This window comes from Dromaius novaehollandiae, chromosome 1 (genome assembly GCF_036370855.1).
Source record: "Dromaius novaehollandiae isolate bDroNov1 chromosome 1, bDroNov1.hap1, whole genome shotgun sequence".
In the NCBI taxonomy this organism is placed as follows: domain Eukaryota; kingdom Metazoa; phylum Chordata; class Aves; order Casuariiformes; family Dromaiidae; genus Dromaius; species Dromaius novaehollandiae.
Window position 1 is genome coordinate 61,897,432 of NC_088098.1, and position 22,935 is coordinate 61,920,366.

General features: G+C 38.1%; 1 protein-coding gene across 1 annotated transcript in view; it reads left to right on the forward strand.

The window, feature by feature from the left end:
- The window catches only part of MTPN (myotrophin), a 48,416-nt gene that overhangs the window by 12,029 nt on the left and 13,452 nt on the right, over window positions 1–22,935 (forward strand). The window contains exons 2-3 of the mRNA XM_026119750.2: window positions 15,294–15,407; window positions 16,534–16,617. Of these exons, the coding sequence (XP_025975535.1) occupies window positions 15,294–15,407; window positions 16,534–16,617 (198 nt within the window). The remainder of the gene's footprint in view (window positions 1–15,293; window positions 15,408–16,533; window positions 16,618–22,935) is intronic.

Here is a 22,935-nt window from a genome sequence, read left to right on the forward strand (position 1 = left end):
GATAAAGACTTCACTTGCTGCTGATGCCTCTTCCAGAGATATGCCTCTTAACTTTCTCTATTCAAGGAGTTCCCTTTTGAACTTCTGCTTACTTGATTTCCTTTTTTGTTCATCTTTAACAGGGTTGCTCAGAGAAGCTTTTGCTATTTATTTCTGTTTCAGTAAGACATAATGGAAGGTGTAAAGATAGCTTGTCCTGAATATCGCACAAAATGTATAGGGAAGAAAGAGGGCAGCTGGGAGAAAATTCTTTGTTGTTCCAGGTTACAGAATTTAAAGGAGGAAAAAATGACAGTGTTAAGGAGGTGTTATTAAATATGTTCTATCATAAACACAAAGATAAACAGTAGAAGGGCTTAACTAATGCATCTGCTTTCAGTCTTAAACAAACAAGAAGTTCTACATCTTCTGAAACTGTTAGTGAAATTTAGTATCCCACACAATAAATCTAGGTCACTTTCTTCCTCTTCCATTGTCCACAGGCAACTGTGGTCCACTCAGACCACAGTTGAAAAACCACTGGAATGGCCAGCATTTGGCTTAACCAGAAACTACCATAAGTAGTTCATCTGCCACAGCCTGAATAAGACAGGCCTACATTAATTTGTTAAGTGGGCTGAGAGTAAGTCATTTTTGAAAATATAGAGATTTAAATGAAAACTTGGAATCTGCACAAGATTATGGCAGTTGCCATGGAAAACTGCCTGCTTGTAGTTAGAATGAGTGGATTTCTTAGTCTTGGCAGGAACTTACTGTTGCTTTTTAACTCAAGAAATTTGCTTCAAAATCATAAAAACAGTGTACAAGTTACAGTGCTTAATCTTTTGTCTTCCCCTTCTGCTCTTAGGGCTTAATTCAGCCTTTGAGTTATTAGTTACTTAAATTTTCACCATGTTCTAGTTTCCACTCTCGTTCCTAGGTTGAAGATTGCACAGGGACAAAATGGTCATTTTTCTTCTGACTCAGAAGACAGAGACAGGAAAACTTGAGACTTGATAGTCCTTGCTGAGCAGAACATATGGGAAATGATATATCATCTTTAGGGCTCCTGTGTGTTGCTTCCTGAGTACTTTTTGCAACATAATTGGGTTAAACAGAAATGTAGAATTATCTTTTTAACCTACTTTGCCTAGTTCTTAGTTCTGCAACTGCTAAAGCATCATATGCCAAAGGCATTCTGTTTTTTTCCCTGCTCTTATGGGAAAAATTGTTTAAAAGGCATTTAACAGTATATTGCACTGTTTTTTTATAAGCTGGCTGTTTGAATTCTTATTAGAAACAAGAAAGTAAAAAAGGACTGTCAAAACTGTGTGTGTAGTCTGCCATGAAATACCCAAGGTTTAACAACTAAAAAAAACCCGTCCTTGTCTAAAATAGAAGACTAATGTCTCAGTTATCTCCCAGTTTGCACTAAAACAGCTAATGTGAGGGTATGTCTGGCAGTAGCACTTTAAAGCAGAATTAATTTCAGTAATGGAGGCAAGTATCTAACCTCTCTGCTCTACCCAGCAGCAACTGTTTCAGGCCAGTCCTCCATTTCAGTTACCATGAGAAAATTTCTAGGGAGAATTATATGAATAGCTTGGAAAAAGATTAATTTGTTGTCCTTGCTACTCCAAGGTGTTTTGAGGCAGGAAAAGTTGTATTAATTTAACACCTGGAAACTAAAAATAAGTTCTGGGGGCAAGGCCATTAGGCCTGAATTACTGAATTCATTTTAAGGGTGTTTCTGTCAGTAATTTGCAAGGACCTGTGAAAGTTCCAGTGTGGATTTTGGCTAAATCCGTTTACATCATGACAGTAATGGCAACTACTACTTTAAAACCAAAGCTGCTTTTAGACCCTGTGTCTGTTCCATAGAGGAAAAAGCAGAATTTGACTACAATGCCATTTAAGAAGACTGGAATGTTGTGGGATCACTGAATTGAAGGCATGAAGTGCAGACTGAGCAAATACTTTCATACAATGAATGCTATACTTGGTCTAGTGTTCTATAATGCAGTCAGATTTCTTCGTGTTTTACATGTGTTAACTAGAAGTTGGATTTGTAGAAACCTATTGTTTTAAGTATTTCAACATTTAGCAGCATATGAATCAACTCATTGGAAGTCATTAGGCAAGCACTAAGGTTACAATATGGGACGTGTGGAACCACTCTAGAAGCAGGCGGAGGAGGAGACCCAAAGGACTGTCCATCACGTCATATGAGGGTTCTGAGCTCTCTGCATGATAAACACAAGGAATGTTTCGGTGGTGGGAAGACTGAGGTAGTAGCACTTGATTTTTGTTGTTGATTGTAAACCTAAGTTTAATTTTTTATGCTGGCAAAAATAAAAATGAATGTTTTCTTGTCTTTGAATTCATAGTATTCAGATTTACTTTTGCTCATGTGTTGAACTGTAAACCAGGGTATCTGAGGCTAGAGTTCTGTGCTTAAGCAACTGATCAGTGGCAGAGGGATCCAGGAGAGTTGAGCTATAAAATTCTTTTTCTGCGATGAAAAATCAGATTTTTGTCATTACTTGAATATAGATAAAATACTGCAGCCCGTCTAAAGTAAAGAAGGTTAAGGTGTTTCAGGGGCCTTTCCTTGTGTCATGGGACACACTGATAGTATGGGAAATGTTGAGAGAGTATTTTCTACAGCTATTACAGATCTCCCTAGTCACATACTTTGAGGAATCTATAACCAATACACAGAGCTACACTGAAAGTAGAAGCAGAAATGGACTACTGGGAGCAATGTAGAAACATTGCATAAATGTGCAGGAGTGGAGTTGAGCGAAAGTTCAGCTGGAGTTGAAATGAGCAAGGAATCTGAAGGACAGTAAGAAGAACTTCTGTAAGTACATTGATTTAAAAAAAGGAAGGCTAAGGAAGGTGTGGGCCTGCTGCAAAGTGGGGCTAAGGACACAAATATCGCAACAGAATGATAAATTACACAGAAAAGGCCTTTTTGCCTCTGTTCTCATTGATAAGACTTCCCCTCAGGCATTCCATGTCCCTCAGGCCTACCAGGACAGTCTGTAGTAATGAAGTACTACCCACAACAAAAGAAGAGAGAGTTGGAGATCACCTTAAACAAGCTGGACATGTATAAGTCCATGGGATCAGATGGAATGAATCTAAGGGTGCTGAGGACCTGGCTGATGTCTCTGTGAGGCTGTCCTCTGTCATCTTTGGAAGGTCACAGTGACTCAAGGAATGTTCCTTGTTAGTGGAAATAGACAAACATCACACCCATCTTCCAGAAAAGTGAGAAGGGAGACCTGGGGAATTGTAGGTTGGTCAGCCTAACCTCAATCTTTGGGGAATTTACAGAGCAAATCCTCCTGGAAGCCATGACCACATTCATGAAGGAGAAAAAGGTGACTGAACAGCCAACATGGATTTTTCCAAGGGCAAATCATGCCTAACCACCCTGATAGTATTTTGTGATGAAATGGCTGGCTTAGCAAATGGGGGGAGAGCAATGGATGTTGTACACCTTGACTTTAGCAAGGCCTTTGACATAGTCTCTCATTGTATCCCTATAGCGAAGTTAGTGAAATATGGACCGGAGGACTGGACTGTAAGGTTGGTGGAAAATTTGGCTTGGCTGTTGGGCTCAAAGGGCTGTAATCAGCAACATCACATCCCAGTGAGGCCTGGTTACCAGTGATGTTTATGAGGAGTTGATACTGACAGTACTGTAGAACATCTTTATTCAGACTTCAACAGTGGGATGTCTTTTCTAGTCTGAACAGTGGGATAGAGCTCACTCTTAAAGCTTGCAGGTGATATCAAACTGGGGGAGTAGTCAACACCCTGGAGGGCAGGGCTGCTGCCTGCTAGTTAGAGGTACTGACAGTCTGGAGGAATATGCTGACAGGAACCTCATGGTTTTCAACAAACGTGGAGTCCTGCAGTGGGAAAGGAAAAAACTGCATGCATCTGTACAAGCAGGGATTAATTGGCTAGGTACAACTTTGCAGAAAAGGACCTTGGGGTCTTGGTGGACAAGCTGCAGTTAAGTTAGCAATGTCGCCTTGCATTATTGAAGGCCAGCGGCATACCACTGTATGCTACTGCATTAGCAAAAACATATCCAATACGTTTAGAGAAATAATGTTTTCCTTCTCCTAACACTTCTAAGGCTGCATCTGAGTATTGTGCCCCGTTATGGGCTCCCTAGTACGAGAAAGATTGTCACACTGGAGTGAGTTCAGAGGAGGTAGTCACCAAGACTGTTAGGATCCTGAAGCATGTGGCATACAAGGAAACACTGATATTTTCTTTAGCCTTAAGGAGAGAAGAAAAAGGGAACTTTTTTTTGGTTGTCTTTTTGTACCAATGGGAGGGTATAGAGAAGGCGAAGCCAGGCTCTTGGAGGTGCACAGTAAAAGGATAAGCAACAGTACAGTTAGGGATGTGGGAAATTCTGGTTAGAGATAAAAGAAAAAAATCTTGACTATGAGAATGATCAAACATGGGGCAAGGTTGCCTGGAGAACTTGTGGAATCTTCTGTCCTTGAAGATGTACAGAGTTCATCCGGGCAATATTCTGAGCAACCTGATCTAAATGGATCTACTTTGAGCAGAAGTTGGACTAAATAACCTCCAGAGGTCCTATTCAGCTGTAATTATTCTGCGATTCTATGATCTTTAAATTCAGAAGCTTGTGGTATTGAACTGTCCTTATATTTTCAAATTATTCGTCAGGTTCCAGGAAATGTGGTGTTTGAGTTTGCCCTTGCTGCCTCCAGCCCGGTGTTTATGACTCATGGATTAGTTTAGCCTCATCTTATATTTTTACTCTTATAGCAAACAGAGTAAGACCCAGGTTTTTTTTTTAATGTGTCATATTCTTAAACTCAGAGTGACTGTAGAAATTACAGGATGTTTGATCCCGCAATTGCTAAAGAATAGGATTGTTCCCTCTCTTCCTCTCTCCCTCTCCCCATTCCCCCCCTTTTTTTCCTCATCTGTTGTTGTCTTGTCCTTAAGGATCCTCAACCAAAGGGTTGAGATCTGCAGTGCTAGGGATGTAACTTTTGGATTAGATGAGCCACAGAGCTGAAATGTGACAGCAAGCAAAAATTAAAAAGACTATGAATGTATAACTGAAATGAGTACAGATTAAGCAGTGAGCTTTGGCTTAGGTATTTAGAATATTGCTATAATTTTATCCTCAAAGTACTTGTTTGGGTATTTTTGCAAAAAAATCTTTCCCTAGATAGACAAATCTGTGGAAAAAATTATTTTGAGGGTGAATGAGGAGGTGTGACTCTGATTTGAGAAAAAGGAGAGCATTAGAAGAAGACTGATACATATCCATTTTCTTTCCCTTTCTGCTTGAGAAAGCAAGATTGCCTGCTAAACTCTGAATATGTGACTAAAAGTTTTTTCAAGGTGTGGTTTGTTCAATCTTGCTCTCCCTTCAGAAGACTGAAAAATGTGTTGGTCTCCTGCATGGTATCAAAGCTTGGGTTCTCTGTATTCTACTTAAAAGCATAAAACTTGCTCTTTCAGACCATTAGTTAAAGGATATTTTTCGTTCTTCACTTGGGAGGGAAAACGTCATTCAGTGGATACAGTTATAGTTCCTCTTCTGGCAAAACAGGACTTCAGATTGCATCCAACAGGATGATTTACAGTTTAGTTCTACCAATTTAATTTTACTTTTTTTACTCAACTTTTTCAAGTTGAAATTAAGTTAGGACACCTGATCATGCTGTTCTCAATCAGAGGGTATTTTGTGGATCTCTGGATTCAGAATACTTTGCAATATAAGAAAGATTTTTACATATCAGTTACCCAGAAGAGGTCACCTCCATTGCCCTAACTGCTATTGGGGGTTATCATGTTTATTCAGCTAGCATATACTAGGAATATATATAGTATCTTTAGATGTATATTCAAGAGGAATACATCTAAAACAGATGATGCTAAACAAATTCACCTGTTTGCTCTCAAATGTTTCTCCTGGCATAAAATACAAGGACAGTCTCATTTATTTTTACACTGCACATGTAAAAGCAGAAAATGTCACTAATGCCTTGCATAAAGATTGATTGTGATGTAATCTTTCAGCTGTGAAGGCTGTACACCAATGTGTGACAACAAAACTGAAATGTAGAATGCTAGATCTTACCTTTCTCATTCATTCACAGGTATTTGCCTGATTGTTCCTATGCTGGGGAACACTAGTATACTAACCCTCAGCTGCTGCTCCTTTCCACAAGAGGTCACCTCCATTGTCACAACTGCTATTGGGGGTATCGATGCTTATTTAGCTAGCATATACTAGGAATACATATATATGTGTGTATTTTAGTATATCTTGTTTGTTGACTTCTGTAAATGTCTTCATTTTTCCTTTTATTGGTAATTATTAGAAAACCTTCAACTATATTTTTATAATGTAGTATGTGTAAATCTTAATATGTTAAAGAATCAGAGGAAGATATTGGAGTAAAATACAGCATGTATTTTTCTTTTCCTCTATTAAGCACACTTTAATCAGACTTGAAATGTTTGGGGAGAAGGGGCAGTTTACGGTTAGCACTCTAAATTGGTGTTCTCAGTTTCTGCGTACCAGTTCCTAGAATCAGAAAACCAGTGTTTGCTTAAATATTCCTGCTTGCTTTAGCTTTCTTGCTCTAGGTTTGTACAGTAAGATTGGTTGAAATTACTTCTGATGAACTGTATCTCATTTAATCTTTTTGTTAAACTTTTAAATTTAGCCACTGTGAACAAAGGCTTATGGAAAAGACAGTAAAATATGTTTGGAAGTAGTATTCTCAATAACCCATGAGATAGTCTGAATAGCTCATCCTTAAGATTTAACTCTTATTTACAGAAAAAAGGTCTTCTCACTCTTCTCCTTTCCCATTCAGATTATATCAATAAAGTTACATTGCTTTATTTAAAATGCCAAAGTTATCTAATAGTCTGTAAGAATAGCTGTCTTCGATATGCAGAAAGATCAGACTAGTGCAACAGACTGTACAGCGAGTTCTTTTTTTCCAGAATAATGGAGACTGGAATTACTCAGTAATGCAGTCCTTGTTGGATGTTTTCCTGCACTATAAAGACGTCTGACCACATAAAATCTGTTTTTGTTCATTAAAGTTGGAAGAAAAAGGTGCTTGAAATGGGGAGGTGGAGTTATTTCTGGGAGATAGTGTTATTTCTGGATGATAGGATAAGTACAGATGGGGATATGGAGTTAAATCTTGGTTAGTGATCAGAGTGTAAGGACAGAGAGGGACATGCACAGCCAAGTATGTCCCTGAACTGATAGCTGAGCAGAGTGTGCAGACTCCCACAAGTATGTTTTCTCAAGCCTAGCTTGACTGATGCTGACTCTTGTACACTGATTCCCAGGTGGATTTGTTAGGGCGAACTCCATATCAAAGTGGATATACTGCAAATTTGAGTTGTTTTCTGAAGTCCGTGTAGCTCTAAGTCAAGCAGAAGAATGCATATTGCAACAGCCAGTTGATTTTTCTACCATGTAGTGACAATCCAACCTTTGGGTTGGCTTTTTTGGTTGAGCATCTGTGAATGTCAGTTGACTATATAAATCTGCCACTTAGAGCAGACGCAATCATAGTTGTCAGCTGATTGTCTTGTCTGCCATACCTATTCAACAACTGACTTAATTGAGTTTTAACATTAAGCTTATGAAAGCACAGGTATGTTTCAGTATCTCTAAATGAGAAATGAAGCAGTCTGACAATGAGTTAGTGACATTAAGGCTTGGAAAAAGCATTTCTAATGCTGAAAGAGTATTTTAATGCCACTAGAATTACAGCCACCACTCTACTAAAAGAGTTAATCTATGCAATAGTATTTAATGAGGATTTAATTTCCAGCTGCTATTCCTATAGTGGAACTACAGTGTAAATCCCATGCCAACTACTGATTTGTGCTGTGTTTGAGTGCCATGTAGTGAATCAGATGAAAGAACAGATTCAGCTGGAAAGAAGAAAATGATCAGGTTAATTCAGATTGATTAGTTCCTTGCCAGATTTATTGTTCAGCCACTAATTCTGATGCAGGGGTGGGAAGGGTAAACTTGTGACTAGAAATAGTGATACTGTGACTCTCAAGAGGAAATCAGTGCTAAACCAATTGTGGAGCTATGGCATTAGTAGCATGGCAGTAATGCTCTAGAGCAACACTACTGGTAAAATGCAGTGCCTAAGTGAATAGCCTTGTGCTAACTCAGAATTGGTTTCAATTAGGGTGCCTCTGTAAAGTAAGCCCATGATTGAAGCACTTAAGAGTATACCATAGAGATACTAGAGTGGCTCTAGATGAGTTTAGCTTTGCCTGTGTGGTTTTAAGTGTTGATGCTTTTGAAACTGGCAGGATTTGGGAAAGGAGCAAGTTAGCAGATAGAGCTAGATCAAGTGAGATATGGAATACTGTCTGTCTTAATATAGCCAAGAGAAAAAGTGGGGTCTGTTCTAGAGGACATTGTCACAATAAAAAATTGCCAGTTTGTGGCTTAAGAATCTGCCTAGAAGGTAATAAGCTTTAAAACTCAGAATTTATTGCTAAGCTTTTTCATTCAACAATTTTTAGAAGCTGATGTCATATTGTATTTTAGGGACAAAGTCAGTGAAATATAATTCATTCTTATAACTTTGACTGCAAAAGAATAAGGAATTCATTTTGGCAGAACTCATTCAAGGCAGCTGTTAAGGTGCAGATCTTTCCAGATTACTTTGGGACATCGAGCAGGCATGACAGGAGGCCAGCTTGACTGAACAGGGAACTCCTCTCTGAGCTCAAACACAAGAGAAGTATGAAAAGTGAAAGTGGGGAGAGGGTACCCAGGAAGAATGTAGGAGCTTTCCCAGGGTGTTCAGGAACAAAACTGTAAGGTCCAAAGCTTGGCTGGAGTTGAACTGGAGAAGGATATGAGATGCAGCAAGAGATTCTGTGTAGGTATATTGGCAGGAAAAGGGAAGACAAAGGAAAATGTTGACTTCCTGCTGAAAGAAACAGATGACCTAGCTATGAAAGACAGGAGAAAGGCTGAGATATTCAATGCTGCATTTGCCTCATTCTTTGAAGGTAAGCTTTGCTGTCAGGATTCTTTAGACTCAAAGTGATTTCCTCTGTTTTGGGTAGTGAGCAAGGGATCATTGAAACTGGATGTACACAAGTCCATGGGACTGGATGCATGCATCTAAGAGTACTGACAGATCTTACTGACATCATTGTGAGGCTTTTTTTAACATCTTTTTACCATGACCTTTCAGTCATGGCAATTAATAACAGTCCCCAGTGACTGGAAAAAGACATGTTGTGCCCATCTTCCAAAAGGGCAAGAAGGAGGATCTGTTGAGTGATAGGCTGATCAGGCTCATTTTGGTCCTTAGGAAGATCGTAGAGCACATCTTTCTGGAAGGCTTTTTCAGACCCGTGAAGAACAGAAAAAATGATCGGGAACAGCCAGCTCAGTTTAAGAATGACAAATTGTGCCAGACCAATCTGATGCCTTCTGTGATGATTTTATGCTCATAAAGGAGAAAAGGGGGAGGTTTCATTTGGATATAATAAAAATATTTTCACCGTGGATAACTAAGCACTGGAACAGGTGTTCAAATCAACATTCTAAAGGGTTTTCAAGTCCCAGCTAGACAAAGTCCTGAGCAGCCCAGTCTAAATTGTGTGTTGACTCTGCTTTGAGCACAGGGCTGGATGAGCAACCTCCTGAGGTTCATTCCAACCTGAATGGTTCTGTCACTCTGCCTCAATGGGTGAGGGGAGGACAGTCAGTGTTGTTTGTTTTTTATGTGGTCTCCCCTGCATCTTTGTAGCCAAACTGGGGAAGCGTGGACTACTAGGTAGGTGAAAAACTGGCTAGACCTTTGGTCCTGGGGTTGATGCTGCTTAAATACTTGTCAGTGAGTGGGATGAAATATGTCCTTGCTGGGTTTGCAGATGATACCAAATTGGGGGGAAGTGTTTGATAGTGTCAAGATAGGACTGCTACTCAGAGGGACATCAACAAGTTGGAGGAATGTGCTCATAGAAGCCTCATGAATTTTGACAAAGTCAAATGCAGAGCCCTGCATGGGGGATGGAATAACCTCATGTATCACTACAAGCTGGGGACTAACTGGCTAGATAACAGCTTTGCAAAGAGAACCTGGGTCCTGGTGGACAGCAAGTTGCAGATGAGTTGCCTTTGCATTTTTGAAAGTCAGTTGTAAGCAAGTTGAGGAAAGCAAGCTGGGTTGTAAGCAAGTTGAAGAAAGTGATTATTACCTTCTCCTCAGCACTTGAGCCCACATCTGAAGTAATGCGTCCAGTTTGGTATTCCTCAGTATGAGAGAGAGAAATTGGAGTTAGTTCTGAGATGTTGAAGAGGGATAGATTGTAGAGGGATAGATTGTATGATATACAAAGAGGCCCAGCAACCTGGATTTGTTCAGCTTGGAGAAGATGGTCAAAAACAGGGATTTAGTAGCAGTCCTCCACTATTTAATGCAGAGTTATAGAGAAGATGGAGCTAGACTTTTCTCAGAGGTGTTCAGCAAAAGAACAAGATGCAATGGCCACAAGTTGCAACGAAGTAAATTCTGGTTGAACACAAGGCAAAAAGATTCTTCACTGTGGCAGTGGTTAAATACTAGAAAAAGGTTGGCTATAGAGGATGTGTAATCTCCACTGTTTCTGATTTTTCAGAACTGAACTGGACAAAGCCCTGAGCAATCTGATCTGACTTTGAACAGAAGTTGGACTAGATAATCTCTTGAGGCCCCTTCTGACCTTACTTTTTCCTGTGATTTTATTCTGTTTTCTCACTTCTGACAGCCTAACAGTTTGCCATTTAAAAATTTGGACAAAACTAAGGTTTCGTGTTAAGTGTGTTTCCCCTCAAATCCTTTGTGTGATAAAGGACAGAAGGAGAAGTAAGTTATAGTGTATGATTTTGAGAGTACTCTCAGGAGGTTAGTTGGAAGAGATCTTTTGATGGATTAAGCTGCTCCATTGTAAAGTGGCTGATAGGGCTTTCGGAGGACTCTAAAATTAACCCTATTAGTTTTTTTCGAAAGGTAGAGAACATCTGAAAGCATTTTGAATGGAGCTTTTAGTGTTTGTGTTCCTGTCCTTCAGTGAAAAGTTGATAGCTAACTTTCAGTTGAAGCTGTTACTTCAAGTCCTTGTAAATGAATATCCTACTGTTATCCATGTATGTGAGTTTTCTAACAGGGACATAAAATCAGTGTGTTACAAACTTCTTTCATGCTGCCTTGTTGTTCAAACCAGTATTCTAAAGGGTAATTGGAGATTCAGAGAGGCTTTTCACCTGTATTCAGATTTTAATAGAGAACATTTAAGTAGATACCTGCTAACTGTTGGTTTTGATGTTTTGTGTGTTGAACTGGTTCCTAATGTTACTAAATAGTTGGTGCCCTAGGTCCTTGATCTGCATAGAAAAACATACTACTGATGTGGTTTATGTCAGACTTAGTCTTAAATGTTTTGCTAGGCAAACCCAATGTATTCTGGAAAGTTATTAAAAGAGGTGATCTTCCCTTTCCTTTTGAAAGGGCATCCTTTTCCCCAGCTTTGTACAAACAGCTGCACAATTGCTAGTGAACTTATAGGACCGCCTTCCCTACAGTAAATAATCTTCTTTCAGGAGGAGTGTGGCCTTTAAAGGTATATTTTATTCAGAAGCTGATATGAATCTTTAATTCTGGCTCAATCTTCCAAAGTATTCTCATAACTACTAACCTTGTTGCTGCTCTGCTAGACTCTGGAAGAGGGCAGAAGTCCCATTAAAAACTTCCCGGGAGAACTGCTCTGTCACTGTGCTTTTTGTCTAATACCCGTAAGAGTTTGTTCTTGAGGGCATAAAGGAAAATCATAGTCTACTTTGGCAATTCATATGGGCTCTACAGAATATGGGGGGGGGGGTGTTAAAGAAAATCTTTAGTAGCTATTTAGTACAGTCTCTACTTCGGTCTACCAAGTTATTGGTCACTTTGCTATCACTGAGGTCAGTATTGAGAATTGTCACTTGATGGTAAGATCACTGGTACCTAGATCTATAACATTGTGTGATATCTTTGGCAGATATGATTCAAAATGTAGTAATTTCAGAAGCTAGAGAGCTCCATTCTTTCATTGCTCTGGATTTTTGCTTCCTGTGCCATTTCCTGCCTTGGTGTGTTAGCAGGAAAAATTATTGGGAGACCTCTTCATCTCATGCAGTTGACATAATTAGCCATATCTTCACCAGAGTTTGTTTTTGGTTTTTGTGAATTGGAACAGACTTGAGAAACTTTACCTTATATTCATATTTACTTTTTTTCTGTCTTGTGGATCAGGATTGGAGCTTGATGCTATAGCTACAATGTATATAATTCCTTTGTGAAGGTTGTAGATTCTTGGATTCTCCAGCATGTATTCATTCACTTTTTGGATACCACCATATGGAGAAGATGCATTTCTTGTACAAAATGTGGTCTGTCATGGCTGACCAGTCTGTCAAAAATGAGAACTCAACTGTTCATGTAAGATAGCATCTCTGCCTGGCTTAGCTGAATCTTTACTTCAAGTGGAAGAGCAAGAAATTCCATTTTGTATTGCTCATCTACTGAAGACAAAAATCAACACCCACAGGATTAAACATCCTAAGCTTGAAGGAAAACATCTTGTTTAGTTATCTTTGACAACTTTATCTGGGATGCTAGATGTGTTGGACATCACTGTCTAGACAGGATTTAATCTCTCTGTATGAAATGGATTGATTTGTGTTCCTTCCCTGCTTGCTTATGTCTTGGGTTGAGAGTAGGGAGGGCTGGATGACTGTTAATTTTTATAGCATTCGGGAGTCTGTTTTACAGTGGCTTTTCACGTATGTAAAACAGCTGGATATTTGTCTCTGCTTACTGCAGAACCTAGGAGTACTTGCTTTTTCATTTTTGCCGCTCAGGTTATCTGGGCTTTGTTAATTCAAACTAAAATATTCTGATGTTATAATTCAACTTTGGGTGCTGTTGCCATAGTTTCTCAGTGCTAGTATTTAACTGTAAGCTCTTTGGGGTATCTTTATTTTCAGACATCATGCTAGGTTCTCTCCTTTGAACAAGCTTTCATTGTCTTTAGGAGAAATTCAGAAAACTCAGCAGTGTTTTTCCTTAAGTTCATTGTTTAGCAGGAATTTATTCTATAACCACTTTAGAAAAGAACAGCAGGATCTGTGGGGTTTTGTTTGTGTGTAAGCCAATGAAACAATATTTATAAATGTGAAATGGAGTTTTGCTGGACTGGCCTAATTTCGTAGCACTTCTGTACTTTTGAAGTAATATTTCAATGTAGTTTTTGAATATGAACTTTGTACCTTTACTATGTGCTGTCCTAGGAGTTAGCTTGCTTGTCCTTCTCCCTTATTTAACATTTAGCATGTCAGACATCAGTTTTTTTTAGTGTTTTCAGATTATGACTTATATGGTTGTCGTCTTACATTTGCACATCCTAATCCTGATGTATTTGCAAAGACCGTGTGTTAAGTGCCAATTGTTTTGTAATTGGGAAGTAGTGAGGCTCAAATAAGAATACATGTAGAGCAACTAGATCAGCAAATATGCTGCTTCCTCTACATGCTTTTCAGACTCACATGATTGTTTTTATGCTGTTAGTGTATTGCAATCTGGCCAATTATTTTGGAACATATTCCATATTAATATATTCCCACTGTTGAATTGTCCTGAAGTTCAGCAAAATAAGGGAGAAGAGAAGCTATATTACCAAACTTACGTAACAGAGAAACAATATTCAATGGTAAGGTTGTCACAGATAAGACTGAGGGTTTGACTGATACTGTTTTAGTGTTGAGTATCCATAGCTAAGCTGTGGCAGACTTTGTTTAGAAGTTCTACTTGTTGCCTGTTCTGAAAATCATGAATAAATGTAAAGCTAACATACTTGATGTACAACATGCTTAAGAAGCTATAACTGTGTTTCAAGGTCGATAACTCTGGCTGTAGGATTTTTCAGCAGACTTCCTCTGCTGAAGTTTTTATGCCACTTTGAAGCCAGAACTTTCAGAAATGTGAGAACAAAGTCCTGATCTCTGAGACCAGAGAATGTGCAGAATCAGTGCTAGTTAAACACTTGAAGTTAGAATACGGTTTTGTCGCTTTAACTTTCAGCAGTGTATATTATGAAAGGAGTTAAATATGCTGTTGTTGGTAGGACAGGAAAGAACTCTGAGATGTTCTTGTTGCCTGGCCTGCAATATAAATGCAGAATAAGCTTTCCTTCTGACAATAATCTGCCCTTGGAAAGGAGCTGATCTCGAAGATATGTTTCAAGTATTCCATTTTATGAATTTTCTAAGGGCTTTGGTGGGGGTGGGTAAGGGAACTGTAGGGATTCTATAGAGAAGTGTGAGTTGGTGCTGCAGCTGAAATTCTCCCAACTTGTTTTTCTGAGGAGACATGCAAATTGAGGTGAGATGCTAAACTAATAGGCATGTCCTTAAGTAGTAAAATCACTTGCACAAATGAAACAAAGTCATTTACCACATATCTTGTCAGTATTTGATGTCCAGTGCTTTCTTGTCATGGCTATAGTATAGCAAATCAGTTTATCCTGATTTGCACAATGCAAGGTGAGGAAACAAAGCTGATTAGATACTCACTAAATTAAGTTGTGTTTATGTCTTAAGTGATGTCTCAATCTGCTGCTATAAGTGGCCTTAGAATATAACTTCCTGTGTCCTAATTTGATTGACTGTCTTCAGACTTTTGTTTCTGTCATATTATACAACTGGCAGATGCTATTTATAAAACAGAATGGACAGTTTCATAATTGGATTTTGAATTATGAATATTTGTACTTGCTAGTAGTTATGATGCTGACTTGTTTGTGTGTTGTTTCTCAGTGTGTAAAACCTGGATACATATAAAAGCAGATAAAATAACTCAGAGCAGCCAGATGAAAGTCAGGAAAAGGAAAAAAGTGAACACAGGCACTCTTGCAAGCTCTAACTCTTCTATGAGAGTTCACTTGGGCAATCACTACATTTGAGATGCAATATGGAAGAAGAAACTTAAGTTGTCATCATGTAGTCTTAAAGGTGTACAGGAACAGGGGAAGGAAATAAAGCAACTTGACTTTCATTTTTCTTAGGTAATGACTTAACGTTTAATGACTTAAATGTTTGGAAAGAATGCTCTTCAGCGTACTTGAGGTGTTGGTGTTTTTTTCCTTCAAGCTCTTATTGGTGTGATAACTAGCTAAAAATAGCTTACTAGATTCTTTTTACATTGAAGGGTGAAGATGTCAACCGGACACTTGAAGGTGGGAGGAAGCCTCTACACTATGCAGCAGACTGTGGACAGCTTGAAATTCTGGAATTTCTGCTATTGAAAGGAGCTGATATTAATGTATGTACTTCAGTTTTGAAAAAGATGTTAGAATCTTTTTTAATCTTTCATCCCTTCATATATGGGATTGATATAAATGACTAAATGGTTACTTAAACTATTTGATGCAGTTAAGAATGCTGAGAATTGTTCTACTACAGGTTAAAAGCTTCAAATGACATTTAATAAATATTGTTACATTTTTGGATATATTACAAAAAGTTTTTAATGTCTTTTTAAAAATCAGATCTAATTTGACTTAAAAATTAGGAATTACACCTAAATAAAGATGACCTGAAACATTAAATTTGTTGGAAGGGACATCAGAAGATAATGTGTCCTTTGCCAGGGTAGAATCAACTCTATTTAAATTGATGTGCTTTTCTTTTTTGCGGGAGATTCTTACTTGCACGTCAAGCTACAGCAGAATGACTGAGCTTCTGCATGACTTTTGTCATAAAAAGATTTGACTGGGCTGTAGTTGATGCTTCTGAACAGTGTAGCCCTCAAAGTTTCTAAATACTTTAACCATAAACACCAAATGCTATGCTTTAGAACATCTGCCTGAAGATTAATGTACAGAACATCTTAACTTTAATCCTTGACAAAATGGCTTGGATCTTTTTCCTTGGTTTCTGGGAAGATTAGCACATCCTCAGGAGTGCTACTTCTAATTAAGCGCAAAATGGGGGGAAGAATAACAACACTTCAGTTGCTCTATTTCTTATTCTTTCCCAGGGCTGTAGTTTAGACAGGAAAAGAAAGTCCAAAGAATCTTTTCAGCCAAAACGTGCTGTATCTGAAACTAAATTGTGTGAGAAATGAGAGAATCAGAAGTAGCATTTTTAAATTAGGCAACGTTTGTCAGCTACCAAAAAAGTGATTTCTATCACTTACTTTTTTTTTTAAACACCTTTGGGATACCTGGAAGCCTAATGGAAGGAATAGCTTGTTGCTCTGACTGGTTTTTACATCATGACTTCTCTCATATGAAAGAGTAAAAATTCTAAGGGAATGCATTTCTGGGGAAAAATCCTTTAAAAAATCCTTAACTTCACTCTACTGTTGACAAAACAGAATTAAAAAGTTAAGTGAGACTGTTAATGCTGTGTGAAATTGTGCTTCAAATAACTGTCTCAATTTACAGGCTCCAGACAAACATAATATCACACCACTCCTATCAGCTGTCTATGAGGGCCATGTTTCCTGTGTGAAATTGCTTCTGTCAAAGGTGAGATACAAATGTTCAGAACAAATTACGTATTAGTATATTACTATGGTTTTTTAATAAAATTATGCTGCCCCAGGTGGGCTCAAAACATCCGAGGCTGTTTATGTTGCTAAACTAGTGAGGGCACTCTCACTATAGGCAAAATAGCTGAAGGAGAATGTTCTAGGACTTGGGCACTGCGGTGAAAGTAATAGTGACCACCAAGACAGTATTGTGAGCACTTTGTCTAGGGAGGACTCAAGAACAAATCAGTCAAGAAAAAAAGTGCATTCTTTCAGCAGGCAGGGAGGAGTGGGATTTAGCTTTGGCAGCTACTTAAGCTGTCTGAAATCATGGGATCACTACTGTGAAATTATTCAGGGGTGTGGTTTCCCTCTGCTTGTGCCAGATAACTGAAAACCCGTCTGGGGTAGGGAGGGGAGAAGTAAAAGCTGGAAGAAGACAATGTTTCTCTGCTATAGAGCTTGTAAGCTTTGTCCTGAGCAGAAAAAGTTTGATCTGTTTTTGGTCTCCCTTTTGATTCATATTGCAAAGGTGGTCTGTTTTGCAAAGCACTAGCTAATTCAAGCAGTGTTTTGTCTGCATTCTTATATGTGCTTTCTTGTTAGAGCTTACTGTCCTTGTAAAAAAAGAGATTAACAGAGGTACGTTTGCTGTATAGCAACCTACTTAAATTATTTGGCCCAAAGAGTATAGATTTCTTTTGTGTGCTGTGTAACATTTTCATATGTTAACTTCCAAGGTAAAATGACTTCCTTAAAACTGATTTATGCTGTGTGACTCGAACTCTTGTTTCTTTTCTTCACTTGTGTAACCTTGTCTAACATTAGCTATGCTTTTTGCAATGAAATGTTGAGTCCTAATTTCAAAAAGCTTCAAGTGATAAATCTGTTTTGTCTACATTTGTTGAGGACTGATCCTTTATTGTAGGACCTAAGAAAACTAATATGTATACAATCAATAATTTGATAATAATTAGAATTCCAAGTTGATGGTTTATCTTTGTGGGGTATGTGAAAACTAGTGTGTATTTTGCTGGATAAAAGTATATAATTAGGTAAGAGAACAAACTTATAAGTTTTCTGAGCTGCTGTTCTTGCATAGTTTGCAGTTGAGGTATGTTAGATATACTCAGATGCAGGCTTTTGTCCTCAGAGAACCTGTCTGGTTCCTAACAGCATTTCAGATGCAAGCTCAGTTTGGGGAATTTAGCTTCAGAAGCAGACTCATAAGTTTTCTTACTATTCAGTATTTTGATGCTTGACTCTGTTCCCTGATATTGGGCTTATTGCTAGCTCAGAAGGCTGGATTTCTCTTCCTTTAAAAGAATAGTCCTCTGAGAGTAGTCCCTTTTAGATACTGAATAATGGGTCACATGGGGCAATGATAGATCCTTCTAATGAGGGATCACATGGGGAAAATCTGTTGCAAAAGAAGTGTGCGTTCTGTGTAGATTCTTCAATTTTCAAACCAGAATGGAAGAGTACAGTTCTAGATTGGTAAACTTTCCTCTGCTTTGGATTCCAGTAGCCAGGATAAATGTCAAATTTTGTGTGTGTTTGTAATACTATCTCCATCCTGTAGCCTGAAGTGATTTACATGCATTTGGTACTGTATTCCAATGAACAGTAAATTGCTAGTGAGCTGAATCATTAAATCCTACTTTTCTGCTTAACACACCTGGGACAGTAGTGAAAGGCTGTGATTTAAGGGGAATGTGTTATGATGAGAGAGCTTTTAGTGGTACAGTTTTTCAGTATGTAAAACTTCCATTCTTTGGATGGAGTTGACAGATACCATGTATTATTATGATCACTTTTCTGACCTTTAATTAAATTAATAGTTAAAGCTCCCACATGGCTACTGTTTTGTAGATTAATACAGTTGGTCTACTTTAATTGACTTTATTGCTTAAAATAAGACAAACTTATGAAGCTGTTAAAAGAACTGGGATGTTTTAATCTAAGAGAAATGTCAGTGACTTTACTTCAGAACTTCTGTGCTGTTTTGTTTAGTGTATGCTTTCGTACGAAACTGGAATTGCATCAGTGTTCATATGGATCTGTATGATATTATTGTGTAATGAAATTTGAAGTAAAGACCTTGAGAGTAACGCTCAGCTTAGGCTTTAAGATATATTAAAGAAAAAAGGATATGTATGTTTTATTCATAATATATATGCTATATATGTATTATTTAAAAAGTTAGCCTTTATCCCATGTTGTACTTTTTGCCATTTTGTGCTTTACATCCTTAAAAAAAAAAAAAAAGAGAAAAAAAAAAAGAAAATCTGGGACCAGTGGAATCCACAGAAGCCTTTTCTCCTGTGGATGTGTCAAAATTTGAGTTCGTACACAGATTTTTTTGGCATCTAATAAGGGTTGCACATGCATTTCAGTCTCTTTCAGTGGGAACAATAAGGTCCTTTCTGAGCCAGCTATTTTTCCACAGCTGTTAAGAATGTATTGATGTTTATACTTGGTACAGTTTGATTGGAATTGGTTAAAGTGAACAGTCATAAAGAGGAGCCAATCTGACAAAGATGTGCAGGGTGTGATAAAGTGAACTTACAGTAGGAAATAAAGTTAGAAAAATGTTAATGTAACTGGATCATTTGGAAACTTGCATTAATTTTCTAATTTCTTCATGCAGAGCTAAATATATGTTTGAACTTTTATCACCATCTCATTCTGTTTGAAGTTGATCTTACGTTAAGAAGTTGTTCTCTCTCTTCATACAGCTATCTTATGACTGTTGTCTGAATATATGTTGTCATACTTTAACATAGACAGAACTCATGTTCTTTGATAGCAGATACCTGGTAGTTTAGGGAAAAACTAAGACTTGCTGAAAAGCAGCATAATTCTTCAGCCAGAGTTCTTCAAAATTCTTGAAAGTTATAACATTTTACTGACTTTTTAAACTTTGTGGCTGTTGAATATCCTTCCTAGTTACTTTTGGATTAAGGTATATTTCATGGTTATTCCAGATGCTGGACAAATACTGAGTGTGCAATATTATGTATATGTAAATAATCAAATTGCAAGTGATGGACCAGTATATTTAAGATTATTTTTCATATGTTTAAGCTGTTCGTTGGTTCTCTTGTAAATATTTTTTAGTTCTACTTTACTGCTTAGTAGATTCCTCATTTTACATGTACCTACTTTCAGCTGACTTTATTTACCCTGTAGGTTGATCTCTTCTTATGTATTTGTCCTTTGTCATAGAATATTCCTTAACCTGTTGGACTATATGTTGATACTGTTTGAAAAATATTTTTAAACAGGAAAACAAAAGCAATGACAATTCTTTAGTACTTATATGCATCACTGTGTCAGGCAGTTTTCAAACATTTTATCTCCTTAGTCTGTTTGCATACAGCAAATATTTTAAAAATTAGGGTTTTATTGAATGAAAATTCAGTAAATGTTCAGAGATTGTAGTATAAAATGTTGGATGCAGTTCTTGAAATGTTTTGAACTAACACTGTATACTGCTTTTTATAATATTTGAATTGTGGGAATATTTTTAAACCTTCCATGTGAGACTATTGAGTTATTGGGAGGAGAAAGGGTGTTACAAGAACTGTTTGGGACATCAAGTGTAAAAAATGTACTGTAGTAAAAGTACCAAATATGAAAAATGTGAACTTTGTCGAAGTGACCTCAAAGATTTTGTAAACTTCGTTACTGTAGAAGTTTGATTCATCTGATGGAGGTAAGCTGTTTACTCTTATATAATATGAATGAAAAACTTTCTTTCAAGATTATTCTACTGAAAACAGTAAAAGCACTAAAAACACCTAGACATGATTCATTTGCAGAGGATACTAAATGTATACAAGTAGTAAAGATGTACTGAAGCAAGTTTCTAAGCTCTCAGTGATGAGATTGCAGTGGCCATTTGATCTTGATCTTAAGCTGAAGTAGCCTGGGCTGCTGCAGACATGCATTTTCTGTTGTTGGTATTGGTGGTCTTGCAGTTTCACAGTGAACAGAGTATAGATGGCTGATTCAGCAAACAAAACAGTTTTTGCTAAACAAGTTTTTAGTGGATCAGCTATCTCTACTGGTTCACTGTGCAATTGCATGAGCACAGTCTCTTGCCTGGGGGAGGCACAGGTTGGAGAAGATGAGACAGTAACCTGGACCTAAACTGATTTCAGCTGTCACAAAATAAAGCCTGAGTTAAAGCTCTACTGGACCCTGCTCAGGAGGGAATCTCTGTGGGCCAAACCTAGGTTTTATATGGTTAGTGCAAAGCCTGTGTAATATGCATCATGCTGGAACTCAACTGAAGGCCATATTGTATCACTGAGGGACTCTCTGGTACTCTGTAGGCCACTGAAGTTTCAAGATAATGGCGATCAGACCTGTAATTAGTGATCAGCCTGTAAAATATATTGGCTTGCACTCTGTAACAAGGCAGCAGCCAAGCTGCTTCTGAGTTCTCATTAGAAACAATGCAACTGCATTTATAAGAGATTGAACTAAACAGTCCTGGAGGACTTCTGATGCAATGGCTTCCAGTATTAGCACCATCTACAGAAGATTCTGTTACTCACAAGTAACTTAAGTACATTAAGACTGTCATAGAGACTGCACTGATGTATTCAGAGCCAGCTTAGGTCCTCCAGGACCTCTGGGAACTGCCTACACAGGTAGTTTTATGTGTAGGCAAGGGAGGGAGAGAAAGACTTGAGATTTTTGAGCCCCCTGAGACACCAGTTTGACAATACCATAGCAGAGTAATGCCTTGGGCAAGTCCTGTATCTAAGAAGCAGGACTTCCTACTCCGTTCTGCAGTATTTGTAAGAATATGTAGGAGAAAAGTGTAGCTAAATCAGTTGTACTACATCTTACATGCAGATTAAATCCTTTAAAAAAAGTTTAGAATGGACCGCAAGAAGTTATCTTCAAGTCAGTTTAAAGAATGCTGTAGCTGCAGTTGATGTTTGTCTGACCTGTTCTTGAAAACCTTGAGTGAATTAGTTTCACTGTCTGCCATTTCTCAATTTAGTTAACTTTTTCCTCATGTTGGAGTTCAGGTTTCTGGAATTTGGTTGCAAGCTCTTTATCAAGTAGTATCACCACTGTTACTGAAACAGTACTTGTAGCTAGGTTTTGTCAGCTTCTGGAATGTTGTTGGGAGAGGGGGGTTGGGATGCACACCCTGTGTTCTCAATCTTCTGTTTTTTAATGGCTTGAATGTATTTTAATCTCCTTTCGGGGGGGGGGGGGGTGTCATCTTACTAGCAACCTTAACTCTTTAATTGAGTGACATTGTTTTGAGTTGACATAACTTTAAGTTAATGTGTTGATTTCTTTGTCAAAGCAGAGATGGGAAAAATGTTACATGATTTGTAAATGGTACTTTCCTTGGGCAGTCTTTAATTTTCCATTCTAGTGCTAAAAGAGTTTTTGAGGCTCTAGTTTGATAAGAAAAAAATCAGTGGTGTGACCAATCTTACCAGTCCTTTAAATGGAGCAATAAAACTTTGTGTCGCAGCACTTTGAAATGGATGAGGGATCGGGCCAGGCCTTACAAAAAACAACCTAGCTTGACTGACCTTGTCAGGATTGATATGGCTCTGTAGAGAGAGGAGAGAGCAGGACTATTTAAGCAGGCATTGCCACTGAATGCTTTGTAACATGCAACGAAGGCTTCTTACACTGGGTCTGTTATGCTTAAATCTGCCCAACAAGATACTTGAGTTATCTTTGAAAATTTAATTTGTGGTGCTCTGCTGAAGCTTCAATCACATAAGAGTGAGGTGTGTCTACTTGGTCTGTCTTGCCATGCTGTCCCTCTAGTGTGTGTGATGGGCATCCACCAGCATTAGCTGTAGAAGCTGAGGCTGCAGATCCATGTTACAGCTAAGCCAACATAAAGGTTAGTTGCCAGCAGAATGGATGATTCTGTTCTGTGTTTTAATACTCTTATCTGTATAGTCTAATGCTTCTTTACACTGCCTTGACATTCATTTGACCCTATTGCAACTTAAATTTCTGTAGTTAGTTTCCTGCCAATTGAGGTCTCTGAACTAAAGTTTTCTTGCTGGTTTAGTTCCTTGCAGTTGTGTATTATGGAACTGGAGAAACACTGGTGCCATTTCAAGAGATGAAACAAGAATGGGGGTGGGGGTGGCAGGCAGCTTTGTGAGTAGCTGGCTGTTAAGTAAGTTTAGCTATAATGGGTCCACCAAACAACTCTTGGTATGAGATGTCTTTAGTTTCACTTCAGCTGCTGCTTTGGAAAATTTTCAGCACTTGTGAAGTGATATGCTTATTTTAGAGGGTGGTTTCTTGGCTTTGA